Source organism: Pleurodeles waltl, chromosome 2_2 (genome assembly GCF_031143425.1).
Source record: "Pleurodeles waltl isolate 20211129_DDA chromosome 2_2, aPleWal1.hap1.20221129, whole genome shotgun sequence".
NCBI classification, from domain to species: domain Eukaryota; kingdom Metazoa; phylum Chordata; class Amphibia; order Caudata; family Salamandridae; genus Pleurodeles; species Pleurodeles waltl.
In genome coordinates, this window is record NC_090439.1 from 462338880 (window position 1) to 462355886 (window position 17007).

Sequence of the window (17007 nt, forward strand, 5' to 3'; positions counted from 1 at the left end):
CTGTTGTTAAATGTTGCCATAGTCCAAAGGCTTTTCCGCTGTAATTCTACTGATGGGTTAACACTCTGAACTGGGATATTGGCCCATTTTAGCTGAACTTCCTATGATGATATGCTGTGAGGCTGCTTGAAGTTTATTTAGAGATGGGCTAGTGTTAGCATTATCTGTATTTGACTAAAGCTTCTGGTTTGTTCAATATTGACCATGACATGATGAATTCATATTTTAGCTAGTTTACTATATGAAAATGTGTATAAAAACAAAAACTCTTATTGTGGGAGTGAGCAAGATGTTTTTGAGCTTTCCTTTATCTATAGGGATGCTGTCCGACTTATGTTTTGCTGCTTATTTGAGACTTTCTGACTAATCTGTGTAGCTCAGCAATTTGGGCCTTCGTGGTATTTATTCTATATTGCTTAGCTTTGACATTTTTGCAATAAAACTATTAAACTTTTTTCTTTGTTCTATAACTCATTTATTGAGTTTTCTTAATTACTTATTTTGTTATTTGCTAAACTGATGATGTGCTCTTACGCTAGATCAGTTCAGAAGTGGAACCTCCTGAGGTAACTGCAGAGATTAAAAAAAACATATCGGTTGTCATGATCGCTGGGATACAGTGCTGAATATAGGGGTACAAGCGCTCCACTCCCACAAGACTCTTCCACTTTCAAACGTCATGAAAAGACTAGCTTGCTTTTCAAATAATTTAGCCCGTTACATTCGCAACAGTGAACTAAAATGTTAAAATCAGAATCTTATGGCCTCATAGAAACAACCTTACGCAATATGTCGATTCTGGCCCTTCTTTTTTATACAGCACTTCAAGTAGACTACATTTCCAAAAGTTAATTTCAGCCGAGAGACAGCCAAAATAAAGCCATTTTTGGTTTCAATAATCGGGAGTCTCCTGCTTGCATCGGGTCACAACCCGCGACTTAAGGACACTTGAACGTTTTTGAGTGGAGCTTGCTTGAATTGTCGGTCCTTTATAGAAGTCAATGGGGGAAATACATTCTCCAGATTGTTTTGTAATTAGAATCTCCCTCTTTACTCTTCTAAAATGTTGGCATGTATGATATTGGTATTATACCTTAACCTCGTTAAGGTCTCAAACGAATAAATATTTAAATCGCTTGTTCTGATCTGTTATTAATTTAATCCGCCGTCACTGTTCTATTAACCAATCATTGTTCTTCTGTACTACAGAATCTGTAGAACATATGTTATCACGTTGAGACTGTCAGAGTAAATAGATAAAATGTCTGAATTCGCTATGGTGAAGAACTAACGTAATTACCGCGGAGAAGAAAAACGCAAAATAATACTTGATGGCATGCAACACCATCAAATATGCAAAAATGTATACGCGAAATCATACATTAATTATCAATCTACATTACTTTGGCAATGCCTAAAACCAATATGAACATAAAAATAATTTAACTGAATTACCAGTGTTAGAGTGCAACCTCGAAGCTGCGGCGGAGGTAGGCCAGCGCACGGTACAAACATTATTTTGGTGTTACTGTTCGTGTTGGCGACAACGAAGTCACAGACGCGTGCAGCGACAGCACAAGCACAGAGAAAGCCTTCCGTGCTTGTCCGACTACCGTCATCTGTACAGTGGACATAGAAAGGGGGCTACAAGTCCACCCTGGCGGCCATGTTGGTGTTTTGCGCTCCATAGCGCGTGTTCGTGTTCTTTGCACATTAGTCCATTGGCAAAGCAGTCGGCTTTGTCTGTGCTAACTGCTGCTGCCTCCATTTAGTTGTGAGAAATCCTTAGTTCTCTTAGTCTGTTTATTTCTCGTGGAGTCACAAGCAAAAAAAAAGGGGTCCTTCCTTGTACTCCGTCGCACGCTGACGTCATATAGGCACAGGGCTACTCTTTTTGCTACCTTGGTCTGTGGACTTAAGACTAGACTGACATTGATTTTGACAATGACCGACTTTCGCCGGCATAATTTTGGAAGGGTGGTAATGCCTTGTTTGCTTTGCGGAACGTGACTCCGCAATTTTCCTGTGTTTGTTGGCCTCAGGCGGTGCAAAGGACAGCCTCGCGCCACTCTTTCCGCCAATGTTTGAAAGTAGTTACAGTCCATCCCGTTAGCTGGGGAGTTTTCATTGTTGGGGAGTAACTCGGGGAGGATGGCGCTACACCCGGAGAAAGCGTCGGAATTGCGGCAGATCATCCACAGCCAGCTGCATAAGGCCAGTGATCTATTGGGGGATGAGGAGGGAGGTTGGTGCCACTCCACGGCTGCCAAACTTTTAGATTGTTTTTGTGTGACATTTTCATTGTTTCAGTGTACTTATGAGTTACATTCAGATGCTAAATGTGTGACTCATAGAGTTACAGTTTGTCACGAGTAAAACCAAATAACGGAAAGCAATAGCAGTGCTGTAAATGGAAATATAGAGGTGCAGGCATTCACTATTTAGAATACTTGTTTGCTCCTAAGAAGTTCTGGTACTCTCACATTAATTGTATTGCAGCAGTTCTGAGAAGTGCAAGTACTCTCCCTTATAAATCAAAGAAGTGCAGGTAATACCTGCCCCTTAAAAGCACTGGACATCAGAAACTGCACCCCTTTGAGCAATGAGAAGCTCTGTGAACATCTTGAAACAGCTGCAAAACACCTGAAATGACATTTTTTTTAACCTAGTACCCCTTAATGTCCTGTGAAGCATTACAATTAATTGCCGAAAGCCAGTATTTCCACCCCCTTATTTGTACATACTTTAAGAGTAATTATAAGAAGAAAGCTTTTAAAAATTTGTTCTTGAGCTGCCTAAATGATCCCTAACCGATAAAGTAAACAAAGACAAACAAACTATGCTAACAATCATTACAGATGATCATATGTAAAGTTGTATTTAATTATCCTGGCCTGGTGTTTGGAGAGTCTTAAACATGAACATATAACCGGTATTTTTCTTGGGAAAAATGGCAACCGTAATCTCTGCCTCAAAGTACAACACCCCAGATATTGATGCAACTCACTGTAGGACTACCAAAACTCCCACTAGAATAGCATACCGACATGGAACCCAATTCATGCGTACATCAAAATAGCTCTTTCTCATTACATGGCTATTTTGCCACAAGGCCAGCTGGCACAGAAACAGGACACCAATTGAGGTTCGAGCACAATTGCTGGTATACATAGTAGTGTCAGCAGGCTCCGGGCTGTGTCCTCAATGCTGCTGCTTACTGCTGGTGATTTAGCTGTGTTTGGTGTGCTGTAGACAGCCCAGATGAACCGGACCTTTGCATCATTTTCAAACGGGCTGGGGTCAGGGAAGGGGGATCAGTCTGCATGGCGACACAGAGCAGCTGCTAATGCAGGCAGAGCCTGCTGCTACAGGTGTTTAGGAAACATCCTGCTTCAGTACAACAAGTATGTGTCCCTTTGCCCACCACTTGGAGAACAGATGAATATTTTCAATCTGGCCAGGGTGCCCGGGCGATGCAATCCACCTGGGAGGGGTGAGGAGGAATGCTGAGGCAGGCACGGCAAGGCGTACAGTAGTTTCCAAAACATCCTGCCAGCTGCAGTGCGACCTCCTCCTATGGCCATGCGCAGACAAGCGTCTACTCTGGCAGCAGCGGGTACACAAAAAATAGTAAACCTGCCGCCCACCGCCTGTCTGCTGTGTTGGCAATGGGCCTTGTTGCAGTTGGGAAAACCGCAACATGCAGGCGCTACCCCTGCATTGTTGCAAGGGGCCAGAGCACACACTCTGCTGCAGGTCCAAATAGCTTTTTTTTTCAGCATCTGCTAAACCATTGACGGAGACCACGTAGTACACTCACTCTGCTGGGTGAGGGGCTCAACTTCATCTGCCTTGTAAATGGGACTTAATTCGTTTCCTGGCACACGAGGTGATGCATACATTAATTAAATCTAGTGAATAAGAGTAAATTGAGATTCAGGTGGCCTCAGTTGTGACAACAGAGCATGCAGCTGGGCAGCATAGTGCAATCCTTCCTTTAAATGCATTGTGGCATCCCAGCACCTCTGTGGCCCCTTGGACGCTATCATTGCCTGACTTATGCATTTTAGTGCAGTGATGCGGACACCAGCACTAAATTGCGTAAATTTATCCCCTGATATGTGATATTTGACAGGGATGCCAATCTCAGTTCTTCTTTCTAAAATTTTCCCCAAAAGAAATGCTTCATAAGGTGACACCTGGACCATATCTGCCAAGTTATCATCTGTATTCATACCTGGGGCATTTTTATACAGCGTGACTATGTTTGACGTTAAGATCACCCTTGCATGGCATATTATACAGTGTTTTTATTAGTTTACAAATACTGCTTTAGAACAACTAGTACAAGAATGCAACTTAAATAGAAATTACTGAGTGAAGCACTCAAGACTGTCGTGGGATAACTGGCTGAGTCGAGATCTCAAAAGTTGTCTTTTGCCATTTCCCAACCTGCTTTTTTATTTTGGACTTAGACATTTTTCTGTGGAATAGTAAAACATGTTTCACGGAAAATCAGATCCTGATTTTGTACAACATACTTAAAATGGAGATTGAACTTAATCTGTGACAGGGTGAGTGGCTTATCCAATCACGGTTTTCCTTGCATTCTCTAAACAGATACAGTTGTGTAAAAATAAACTTGGACTGCATGCCAATATTAATTCATGGAAACCTTTCCTACTAAAATAGATTTAAAAATCCAGCTGCTTTACATCACTGGATTGTGATATTAAGTATCTAAAAAAGAAAATTTAGGATCGTTAGGAAGTGAGGGGGGAATATATAAAGGTAAGGCTTTTCACAACTGTGTTTTACTTTTGTACAAAGATTCTAAAGGCCTTCACGTGCCTAGCGCAGTGAGCGCTTCTACAGGGCTCTTACAAATACAGAAAATAAGTTTGAGAATATGTATAAGAATCTAGAAATACATCAAGCATATCATCAGAGCAAATTCAAAACCATATACATTTAATGTATTGCGCCTTTCCAGAAAATATAATACATTGTATACGTCTGAAACATATAAAGGTAATCATGGTTCTGTGATGAGAATGAATATATATATATTTCCCACTTATGAGCTCGAATATCTAACCGAGCCTGTAAAAGAAAAGGGACATCCAAGGCAGCCAATCAAACAGGGGCAGGAGCAAACCCCAGATGGATTAACTGATGATACTATGATTAATTCGACAGATGAGGAGCAAACAGACGAGTAAATGAAAACACTTAGCCTTGGCCGCTCTTTTTGTCTAACACGTCAAAGTGATAATACTCAAATTAGAAAGTATTTGTTTATGTTCACTCAAAAGTTTAAACTGATTAAAGTACATTTAGCTACAAAATGTAAAAAAGGCCGATACCCACAAAAGAACTTCCTAACAAATACTAAGCCTTGTATGATAGGAGATGCTGAGGAACTCTGTGATGCTTATGTTCCGGACAGAGGTGATGATCTAGCTGAAAATGGAATGAAGGAAAAAAACACAAATGAAAATATTAGCACCCTCAGCGAAATGGGCCTGAAAACCAACCTAAGTAGTGGAACAGAGTTCAACTCTAAATCAAGATCCGTCCCAACACTACTTTACAGTGCTATTGATGTTTTCCACGTGGTAGCAGTCAAGCAACTCACACATCTAAGGAGACAAATACTCAAAAACAAACCAGTGGAATTTGACCTGGTCTCAAATGAGGACTTTTCGCACTTTGGGGGGCAAGAACCGACTTTGTCAATAAACCACCTGACGAGAGTGGGAAGGTAGTGATGTGGGAGAAAGATTTGTACATGGAAGAAGCCCACCGACAGTTGAAGGATCAACGAAGATTATCACAAGGAACTCATCACGAGATACAACAACATGTTGGCATTTTGGGAAAATGAGAGAATTTAGGAATTGGAGAATTCCAAATCCTTAAAGATGGGCCTGCAATTCCGATACTTTACTCACTTCCAAAGGTGCATAAAAATCGGGAGTAACCACCAAGGAGACTGATTGCATTTGCCAAGGGAAGTCTTCTGGAAAGTATATCAGTATCTATAGACCACTTCTTTTTCCCACTTGTTGAACACTGCCATCTTACATCCGTGACAGTATGGATTTAAAAAAAAAAAAAAAAAAAATGATCAATCATGTTTCATGGGATTAAAATTTTATATTTTGGTTACTCTAGATGTACAATCTTTGTACACAAGTATCAAACATGAGGATGAAATAGCAGCAGTGAAGCATTTTTTCTTAGCGAGACCTTTGACTTTGTGTGAACACAGGAAAATAATCATAGACCTGATCAGATTCTGTCTAGAAGAAAATATTTTTTTGTTTAATAGTGTCCTCTATAAACAAACTCAAAGGACGGCCATGGCTGTGCCAGTTGTGCCAATTTAGTAATGGGCTGGTGAAAGGAACAGGTGTCCACGGACCCGAATATGGAAAATCAGCTGGGGCAGGTCGTAATGTGCCATTGTTTTATAGACAATGTGTTTATGATGTGGGATGGGAAGAGTGAAGAAGTAAATGACTTTTGCAAATGGTTAAATGAAAACAACATACATTTGCAACGGTTGTAAGTCAGAATAAATTGTTTATTTGGACATTTATGTTGAAGTAGTTGAGTCTAGATTAGCAACAACCCTTTTTAGGAAAACAGCAGCAGGGAACATTATTGTACACGACCTCAGTAGTGATCCAAACCATATGAAATAGAACATTTCGTATGGAGAGCTAATGAGTCTAAAAAGAAATTGCAGCCCTCAGGAGAAAATTTGTGGAAGCATGCGATATTCTAGTAGAAAGATTCAGATCAAGAGGCTATCCTGAAAGAATTTTACAAAAAGCAATGGAAAGAATTGCCCTAATACAGAGGGAGAGATAATTTTATAGAACGAGGAAACAAGGACAAATATCTTCATTGACACAGAGACCAAGAGAACTACAGAAAAGTCTGGGTCAGCCTGACATACAATAATGAATCTAAAAAAAGGTGGTGAGCATATTGTTGTGGGCTCATTTTAGTGACTAGCTTAGATACATTTATTTTAGCTCCAGGTGTGCTCCCTTTTAACCAGAAGCATATTTCATTTCAGTTGTTCATTTTATAATATTTTGGCATGGCTTGCTTTTAGTTGGGATGTTTTATTTTCTAATCTGATGTTTTTCTGCAAAAGCATTGTTTTTAGTTCCTTTGCACGACCTTTCATTCTGTGCCTCAGCTCAAGGCTGTACATTATACTATACTTAGTTTCTGCCGGTACAAGAGTATGGAGCCAGCCTTCAAAACCTAGCCTTATTATCACATCCGGTCTGTTCTCGGACCACGTTTTGTTAGAAAACACCACAACAGGCCAAAATATGTTAGAGGGGACATTCCAGCCAACTGTCTTATGCAGTATGCTACTTTGTCACAGCTTTGCTGATCTAGGCCCTGTTTCCAGCCAACTGATGAGACTGCCAGCAGACAGACAGGCAAGACCCCTGATTTCAGGCTTTGGGGTTGTGGGTCTTTCAAGGGACTAGTACTGGCACAAAGGGCTATAACTGCTATGCTCTTACGTTAGGTGCTAGAAGTGTAGGTAGGAATTTTAGACCAGTGATTATTCCAGAATGGTGGGATTGTTTATCTGTTTCACTCTAACAGTCACAATAATAACCATATTATGTTTGATTTTTCTAATAATTGCAGCTCATGCCTTTTATCATAGAATGTATTTCTTTTAATAAATATATTAAAACTTATCCTGCGTTCCTGGTCTGTCTTTGCATGTGTGAGACTTTTGCAAATGAGAGAATGGGGTAAGATCTGTTCCACAACGGCTTCCCTGTTATGCATCAGGCTGCCTCAAATCACCTTTATTTTTTAGGTTGTGTGGTGCAGCTATTTAGCTGAAAATGGTTAGTCTGACAGCTTGTAGTTGGCGTTGGACTGACTCAGTCACCCTCACCTGGTACCCAAAACCTAAGCAGTCTTACCCCCATGGTAAGAGTCCTACGACATATTTCCTAATTACTGGGCCATGTTAAATAAATAATAATCAACAGAGTTTTATAGGGAACAAACCTAGCATTATATATCATAGAAGCAAGAACATCAGAGACATACTATTTCGGAACCACTTTCAGAATGAGATTCAGCAGACTTGGCTAAAAGGAGAACCTACAGCTTCCCTTCCATGTACCAACTGTAAAGCCTGCAAATAGTGTTGCAATAGAATGACACACTTTGTCCCATTTTGGGAAAAGCCCTATGGAATCGGGTAACGCGTAACATGCAAAATAGACAATTAAGTGTATTGTATTGAGTGTCCTGACCCCAAAAATGTATGTTGGAAGTACAATCTTTCAAGACAAGAAAACAAATCTTAGAACCTATGAGAGCAATCACAAATAATGACCCCCAGTACTCGGAGGTTTGACACTTCCATGGCAACCATAAAGGGGATTGGCCATTAATGTCATTCTTTGGTCTTGATAAAGAAAAAACAAGAGCAGGATCAATGCCTCAGATTATGTAGATTGAAATCAGAGTACATTGTTAGTCTAGAAACCGTGAAACCAGAAGGGTTGAATAGCAGTGAGGGACTAGGTGTACATTTAGAGGTATAGTGCACAGCCTCATTAATTGTCTCCTTCCCGACGAGCTGCCCAGTTTTTAGGTTCAGTGCAAGGTTTTAAGTGTTGTGTTGTAATACTTTTTATTACGCTATATATTATTTTCACTTTTGACTACATATTTTTCTTAATTATTGTTTGTATATCCCCATCCAAATTAATTGTACCTGAAATATCATGTACCTTTATCAAGTTCTTTAGTCACTAGGGCTTTAATCAATTACATACATGATCAGAAAGTTAGGTTACTTTGTAATTAAGCATAATGTGGCACAAGGTTGAATTAATGTTTTTCATATTTTCTTATCTAGTGAAATGAGGGCAAGACTGAATTATTTGATCAGTTAATATGCCCCACGTGTAGATGTATATTTATTTTCTGAAATAGCAGTGTTAGGCTTGTCAGGTCTTGGCATAGTTTCCCCTGTCTTTTTTGGCTTCTGACCTCCAGTTTCTGATCCTGTGCTGAATTTAGTTTTTGATGGCTTTAGAACTCTGGTCATTTTACCACGACTGAGCAGTGCTAAAGTGCAAGTGCCCTCTGCCTAAATGGTATTGGTGATTAGTTTATCCATGATTGGGATATTTGATTTACTAGTAAGTCCCTAGTATAGTGCACAGTGTATGCCCAGGGCCGGTAAATCAAATGTTAATAGTGAGCCTGCAGCACTGATTATGCCACCTACATGAGTAGTCCTGTAAACATGTCTCGGACCTGCCACTGCAGTGTCTGTGTGTGCAGTTATTACTGCCAGTTCGACCTGGCAAGTGCACCCACTTGCCATTCCTAAACCTTCTCTTTTACTACATGTACATCAGCCCTACGGTAGGTCCAAGGCAGCCCCAGGAGCAGGGTGCAGTGCATTTAAAAGGTAGAACATGTACTGCTGTGTTTTACATGTCCTGATAGTGAAATACTGCTATATTTGTTTTTCACTATTGCAAGGCCTATTTCTCCCACAGGGTAACATTGGTATTGCCTTGAAATATCTTTTAAATGTAATTTCCCAATGGGAGCTGGTAAGCATATGGAATTTGGGGTCTCTGAAATCCTAATTTAAAAATACATCTTTCGGTGAAGTTGGTTTTTAAATTGTAAGTTTGAAAATGCCACTTTTAGAAAGTGGGCATTTTCTTGCTTAACCATTCTGTGCCTCTGCCAGGCTGTGGAATACACGTCTGGGTCAGAATGACAGTTGGGCTGGTTGTGAGTTCTCTAGACAGTCACAAAAAGGGGGCTGATGTGTGCCCTGCAAATCCTGATGGGTCTTCCTGGGTTAGAGTGATGGAAGGAGCTGACACTTGCACTTGAATAGGGCTGTGCCTGTCATTATACAAAGCAGTCTCCAATGCCCTAAATTGTGTCTGGGTCCAGGGCAGGAAAGGCAGGGTCTTGTGCAATACAAAGACTTTCCTTTTAAGTTTGTCTGCTTCAAAGGCAGAAATGAGTATAAGTATTGGACCTTTGAGATCACAACTTTACAGCACTTCTGGTCTGAGGACATTCTGCCAGGAAGAAGAGCAGGGTGCAATAGGAGGGACAGCCACTCTGTCTTTTGCTTTGTTGGGCTGGCTTTCTTCTTCTGTCCTGGGAATGAAAGGACTGGACTTTTGCTTTCTACATCCTGCTGTCTAAAATTCTCCAAGCGCTTGAACTGAGCTTGCCTCCTGTGATAAATCTCAGGGACATCAAAGATTTAATCTGCCAGTACCTGGACTCTTCTGCTAAGAGTCCTGACTTGCCAAGTGGTGCCAAATCCAGTCTCGGGTCCCTTGGAAGTGGAAACTGGTATCCTGAAGAAGAAAATCCATACAACAACGCAGTGCCTGTGAGACCAACGCAGCACCTGTTCCACCGCTGCTCCATCATCACAGCATGTCTGGACTTTGCCAGGCACCATCCCTGGGTGTCACTTTTCCATCAACTCACCTATCGCATCAAGGAACTGAGGCTGCGTGACCGGAAGTCCACTCATCATCTCCCCTGCCAGTAAGGAACCAACGCATCACCTACCCTGTGCGGTAAGGAACCAGCACATCTTGTTTTTCCGGCACCTCCCCTGCTCTGCTGCCCACATCGTTTTTGTTTTTGATGCATCCCAGGTACTGTGTGTTAAAAAGATACAACCATTGGTTCCTCTGAATTAAGACTCATTTCAACTTTCAAAAAGAGATATCTTTACTTGGGTACGTTGGATTTTTGTCGTTTTGGTCTTGTTCTATTCATATAAATATTGGCTATTTTTCTACGCTGGTGTGGGGTCCTTTTGTGATGTTTTCACTGTGTTAGTTTGTGTGTACAAATACTTTACATGTTGCCTATGTAACAAGCTTGACCGCTTGACTAAGCTGCCAAGGAGATGAGCAGAGTTTATCTTAGCTGTGTGACTCGCTTACCCTGACTAGAGTTAGGGTCCCTACTTGGACAGGGTGAAAACTACGCTACCTTGAGACCCCATTTCTAATGAGCAGTAACCCAATATGAATTCTAAAAACGAAAAATGATGTAGTGAAGTAAAGTATCTAGTATTTCTTTTATGATGTTTACCTTGTCAGTAGATGTGCACTTTACCTTTAAAGGTTGTATGTGGAGAAACCACGGCCATCAGTGAGCAAGGCTCAAGGTTATGAGCCAAAACACGTTGGTCCAATTTGCTGCTATTGATAAATATTTTTCACAAGACACCTGTTTGGTTCTCATTGCTGACCAATGTCTATAAAAGTCAGAGTTACTTCTCAATTCCTCGTTCATGTGTTACTTTGGTTATCGTTCCTATTTTTAAAAAAGGGAGCAGTGCTGAGCCTAAATGGTATCGTCCCATTTCACTGATTGACATCCCTGCCAAAATTCTTGGCAGAATTCAGTGCAACTGAATAGTGAAATGGGTTAACGATACTAACATACTAAATGCATGCCAGTATGGCTTCTGAAGTGGTATAGGTACGGTAGAGCAGTGCCTCAAACTAAACCTGATCATTGGGAAATATCCTTTGGCCAAACAGTCTGTGTTACATCTTGCTTTCATGGATTTGTCAATTGCATTTTACTGTGTCAACCGGAAGAAGTTATGGCAGTCAATTATTAAGTTATGCATGAGTTATCTCAAGTAACTATAACGCTTTCGCTAAGGTAACTATAACTCGCACCCTTGCCATGCACTGCTAATTACCCCACATAACACAACAACATTAATATCTTTTATAATATCATTGATAGTATCAATGTAACATTTGCAGTAAAATTATTTAGTCGAAAACTTTGAATGGTGGAGGTACGAGTTATAGTTACCATAGGGCACGAGTTATAGTTATTTGAAATAACTCTATCATGTGAATTTCTGTGGTTTGGTACGTTTAAAGTGTGAACCTAACTATAACATCCATGTAACCTTTGTTTTTTAAGTGTATTTCTATGTTTTTTAAAATTCTATTTCCTAACTATAATGACTCTGTAACCTTTGCTTTTTCAGTGAATTTCAGTTTTTAAGCTTAATATTTATTTATATATATATATATATATATATATATATATATATATAACAAAGGTTAAAGTGTTGTTATAGATAGGTGTTGAAATGAGACAGCTTGGGTTATAAAACCCACTGAAATACACAAACTCACATTCTTACCCCCCCCCCCACACCTTTTTTTTAACATGCCATAAATGATGTAAGATATAATGTCATAAGAAGTACATGTTATGGACTTTGGTGTTTTAAAAAAAACATTTAGTCATGTCTCATCTTAACAAAGATGTCACTTTCTTGGTATTTGTGTGGGTCTATCTATCTATATTCTACATCTGGGAAAGAGGGAAACAGAAAGAGAGTGCCCCAGACTGATTACTACATTCAGTAATCAGGATAGAGTGATAAGATCACTGGTCCGTAAATACTGGCACATTGTAAAATCAGATCCAGTCATTGTATCCAAGTTTCCCAGCAGCCCACCACTAATATATCTCAGAGCATGCTCCACGAAAGATGCTCTGGCAAGAAGTAGTCCTGAGATAAAAACATCCAAACTTGGTTGACACCCATTAATGGATTCTGCAAGTATTCAAAATGTTGGGCCTGAAAATAGGGGTAAACAGTACAGAATATTCCACCCACTTCCATAAAAAAGCATTTAAAATCAAAGGTGCTTTTCATTGTAAAACTGAGTTTGTAGTTTGTCCATACATGCAATTGTAATCTGCTTATTGTTTGCAGCACAACACTGCAAGTCCACAAAGCGCATACTGCAACACGTGTGTGCCATCGGCAACATTGATAGGCTCTATCCAGTAGCGAGGTATTGTGCTGAAGTTCGCAATCATGATGCAATTCAAATGCAGTACTTTGTCATTGATGCAGCACCCCAGAGTAACAGAGGAGTTGACAGAATGAAAGCGCTGAGGCAGTTTGAAACTAAATATGTTTCGACCTTGGATACAAAGTCACTAAATGGTTTAAATGTGGATAAGGATCTATATATATGTACATATATGTGTGTGTTTGTGTGTGTATATATATATATTTGTAAAGATGACTAGGCTCAGAAGTTGTTAATGGGGTCTCATTGTATGCTGTTATTATCTGAAATGAAGTGTGCTGCAGGGATCAGTTATACCCTTTTATTTCTTCTTTCTTCTCTCACTTTAAAGCCTGGATTTTATTAGATGCTTTATTCACATCATGGTTACTGTTGCATCTCATGATTGCAGTTGCATCATCTGCATTGAATGCAGTATATGCCCACTTGGGCTCAATTTTGTTTTGTTTTGGTTAGGTTTTGATTTTGTGTGATAATTGGGACATATGTATTGCAGGCCTCGAAAAATCATAAAAATGTTACTGGACCTGCAGGTCGAGTAGCTTGAATAATCTTTTTGACCTAACTATAATGTACTTGATCCGGAAAAAGTCTCAAATTGTGTGATCGTAGGCAAATATTGTATTTTACAGTCGCCTTTTTGTTCTCACATATGAGTGCAACTTCAAATATGTGTGTTCAACATTTCTGCTTTTGTTTGATTAAATACACTAAATGTTCCATGTATAATAAATCTAGCTCACATATTTATGTATGACTTGCCTCTTAGATTACTAATAGCTTTGCCATCAGGGGAGACGTGTTTCTCTGTTTATGTTTAAACATTCACTTTTAATAAATATATTACTAAAGCATGATGTGGTAGAGCACTGTCATTTACAGACAGTACATTTCAAAGAAATGTCCAAAAACCTTCCACTAACTTACAGCTTTACTGATAAAATTATATAGTGTATTAACAATAATCTGTGAAAGTTGGGTTTCAGAAAACATTTATCATTCACCAAGTAAAGTGTTCTGACCTTTTGGGAGCAGGAGCCCTAGAACCAGAGACTTCTCCCATAATACACTACATATTACAGGACGATGCCCAAACTAAAGCAATCTCAAGCCTATACAAGATACTTAGCAAACCCCCAGAGCCCTATTTGGAGAGGGCCAGGGAGAGGTGGAACACTGTCCTCCCTGTCACGATCCCTCAAGAAGACTGGCCGAAAGCACTGTCTCACGTACGGGGTGTATCAAGGAACCCCAGATTCCGTTACACCCAGTATAATGTTATACACCAAACGTACCTATCACCGGCCAGGATAAAGCATATGTTTCCCGACACGGTTCCGACATGCCCCAGGTGCATGGAGCCATCGGCTCACTTTTATCATATGGTCTGGGATTGCCCCCGGGTGAAAACAGAATAGAACAAGGTGGTGAAGGAGATTTCAGATTGGACAGGGCTTGTGTTGGCAGTGGACCCCAGATCTTGCTTACTGGGAGTGAAGACAAGAGCAAAAAAACACAGACACTTACACAAGTTTGTAGACTTAGCTTACGTGATGTATAAAAGATTGTTAGCAATGCACTGGAAAGCGTCCAACGCCCCTGACCAGAAATCCTGGCACACCCTTACACTGCGTTGGGCCCGCACAGAGCATCAGGTGCTTAAAAAATTGTCACGGTGTGAGAAAGTAGCCTCTTTCTAGCCTTGTTACCCCCACTTTTGGCCTGTTTGTGGGTATATGTCAGGTGTTTTCACTGTCTCACTGGGATCCTGCTAGCCAGCACCCAGTGCTCATAGTGAAAACCCTATGTTTCCAGTATGTTTGTTATGTGTCACTGGGACCCTGCTAGCCAGGACCCCAGTGCTCATAAGTTTGTGGCCTATATGTATGTGTTCCCTGTCTGATGCCTAACTGTCTCACTGAGGCTCTGCTAACCAGAACCCCAGTGGTTATGCTCTCTCTTTACAAATTGTCACTAACAGGCTAGTGACCAATTTCACCAATTCATATTGGCATACTGGAACACCCTTATAATTCCCTAGTATATGGTACTAAGGTACCCAGGGTATTGGGGTTCCAGGCGATCCCTATGGGCTGCAGCATTTCTTTTGCCACCCATAGGGAGCTCTGACAATTCTTACACAGGCCTGCCACTGCAGCCTGAGTGAAATAACGTCCACGTTATTTCACAGCCATTTACCACTACACTTAAGTAACTTATAAGTCACCTATATGTCTAACCTTTACCTGGTAAAGGTTGGGTGCTAAGTTACTTAGTGTGTGGGCACCCTGGCACTAGCCAAGGTGCCCCCACATCGTTCAGGGCAAATTCCTCGGACTTTGTGAGTGCGGGGGCACCATTACACACGTGCACTGTACATAGGTCACTACCTATGTACAGCGTCACAATGGTAACTCCGAACATGGCCATGTAACATGTCTAAGATCATGGAATTGTCACCCCAATGCCATTCTGGCATTGGGGAGACAATTCCATGATCCCCTGAGTCTCTAGCACAGACCCGGGTACTGCCAAACTACCTTTCCTGGGGTTTCACTGCAGCTGCTGCCAACCCCTCAGACAGGTTTCTGCCCTCCTGGGGTCCAGCCAGGCTTGGCCCAGGAAGGCAGAACAAAGGAATTCCTCAGAGAGAGGGTGTTACACCCTCTCCCTTTGGAAAAAGGTGTCAGGGCTGGGGAGGAGTAGCCTCCCCCAGCCTCTGGAAATGCTTTGATGGGCACAGATGGTGCCCATCTCTGCATAAGCCAGTCTACACCGGTTCAGGGATCCCCCAGCCCTGCTCTGGCGCGAAACTGGACAAAGGAAAGGGGAGTGACCACTCCCCTGACCTGCACCTCCCCTGGAAGGTGCCCAGAGCTCCTCCAGTGTGCTCCAGACCTCTGCCATCTTGGAAACAGAGGTGCTGCTGGCACACTGGACTGCTCTGAGTGGCCAGTGCCAGCAGGTGACGTCAGAGACTCCTTCTGATAGGCTCTTACCTGTGTTGCTAGCCTATCCTCCTTCCTAAGTAGCCAAACCTCCTTTTCTGGCTATTTAGGGTCTCTGCTTTGGGGAATTCTTTAGATAACGAATGCAAGAGCTCATCAGAGTTCCTCTGCATCTCTCTCTTCACCTTCTGCCAAGGAATCGACGGCTGACTGCTCTGGACGCCTGCAAAACCGCAACAAAGTAGCAAAGACGACTACTGCAACCTTGTATCGCTGATCCTGCCGCCTTCTCGACTGTTTTCCTGGTGGTGCATACTGTGGGGGTAGTCTGCCTCCTCTCTGCACTAGAAGCTCTGAAGAAATCTCCTGTGGGTCGACGGAATCTTACCCCTGCAACCGTAGGCACCAAAAGACTGCATCACCGGTCCTCTGGGTCCCCTCTCAGCACGACGAGCGTGGTCCCTGGAACACGGCAACTCTGTCCAAGTGACTCCCACAGTCCAGTGACTCTTCAGTCCAAGTTTGGTGGAGGTAAGTCCTTGCCTCACCACGCTAGACTGCATTGCTGGGTACCGCGTGATTTGCAGCTGCTCTGGCTCCTGTGCACTCTTCCAGGATTTCCTTTGTGCACAGCCAAGCCTGGGTCCCCGACACTCTAACCTGCAGTGCACGACCTCCTGAGTTGTCCTCCGGCGTCGTGGGACCTTCTTTTGTGACTTCGGGTGAGCTCCGGTTCACTCTTCTTCATAGTGCCTGTTCCGGCACTTCTGCGGGTGCTGCTTGCTTCTGAGTGGGCTCCTTGTCTTGCTGGGCGACCCCTCTGTCTCCTCAGGCAATTGGCGACATCCTGGTCCCTCCTGGGCCACAGCAGCATCCAAAAACCCTAACCGCGACCCTTGCAGCTAGCAAGGCTTGTTTGCGGTCTTTCTGTGTGGGAACACCTCTGCAAGCTTCTTCACGACGAGGGACATCCATCCTCCAAAGGGGAAGTTCCTAGTCCTCTTCGTTCTTGCAGAATCCACAGCTTCTACCATCTGGTGGCAGCTTCTTTGCATCCACAGCTGGCATTTCCTGGGCATCTGCCCACTCCCGACTTGATCGTGACTCTTGGACTTGGTCCCCTTGTTCCACAG

The 17007-nt window shown here is 42.0% G+C and overlaps 2 protein-coding genes across 3 annotated transcripts in view; one reads left to right on the top strand and one right to left on the bottom strand.

Moving 5' to 3' along the window:
• PSMG2 (proteasome assembly chaperone 2) overlaps positions 1-1626 on the bottom strand; it is an 85001-nt gene extending 83375 nt beyond the window's left edge. Inside the window, exon 1 of the mRNA XM_069219932.1 lies at positions 1456-1626. Within this exon, the coding sequence (XP_069076033.1) occupies positions 1456-1515 (60 nt within the window). The 5' untranslated portion in view covers positions 1516-1626. The remainder of the gene's footprint in view (positions 1-1455) is intronic.
• A 387-nt stretch (positions 1627-2013) lies between these two features.
• Positions 2014-17007, top strand: part of CEP76 (centrosomal protein 76) — a 197966-nt gene continuing 182972 nt past the window's right edge. For both annotated transcript variants that reach the window (XM_069219933.1, XM_069219935.1), the window contains exon 1: positions 2014-2214. In XM_069219933.1, the coding sequence (XP_069076034.1) occupies positions 2152-2214 (63 nt within the window). In that variant the 5' untranslated portion in view covers positions 2014-2151. The remainder of the gene's footprint in view (positions 2215-17007) is intronic.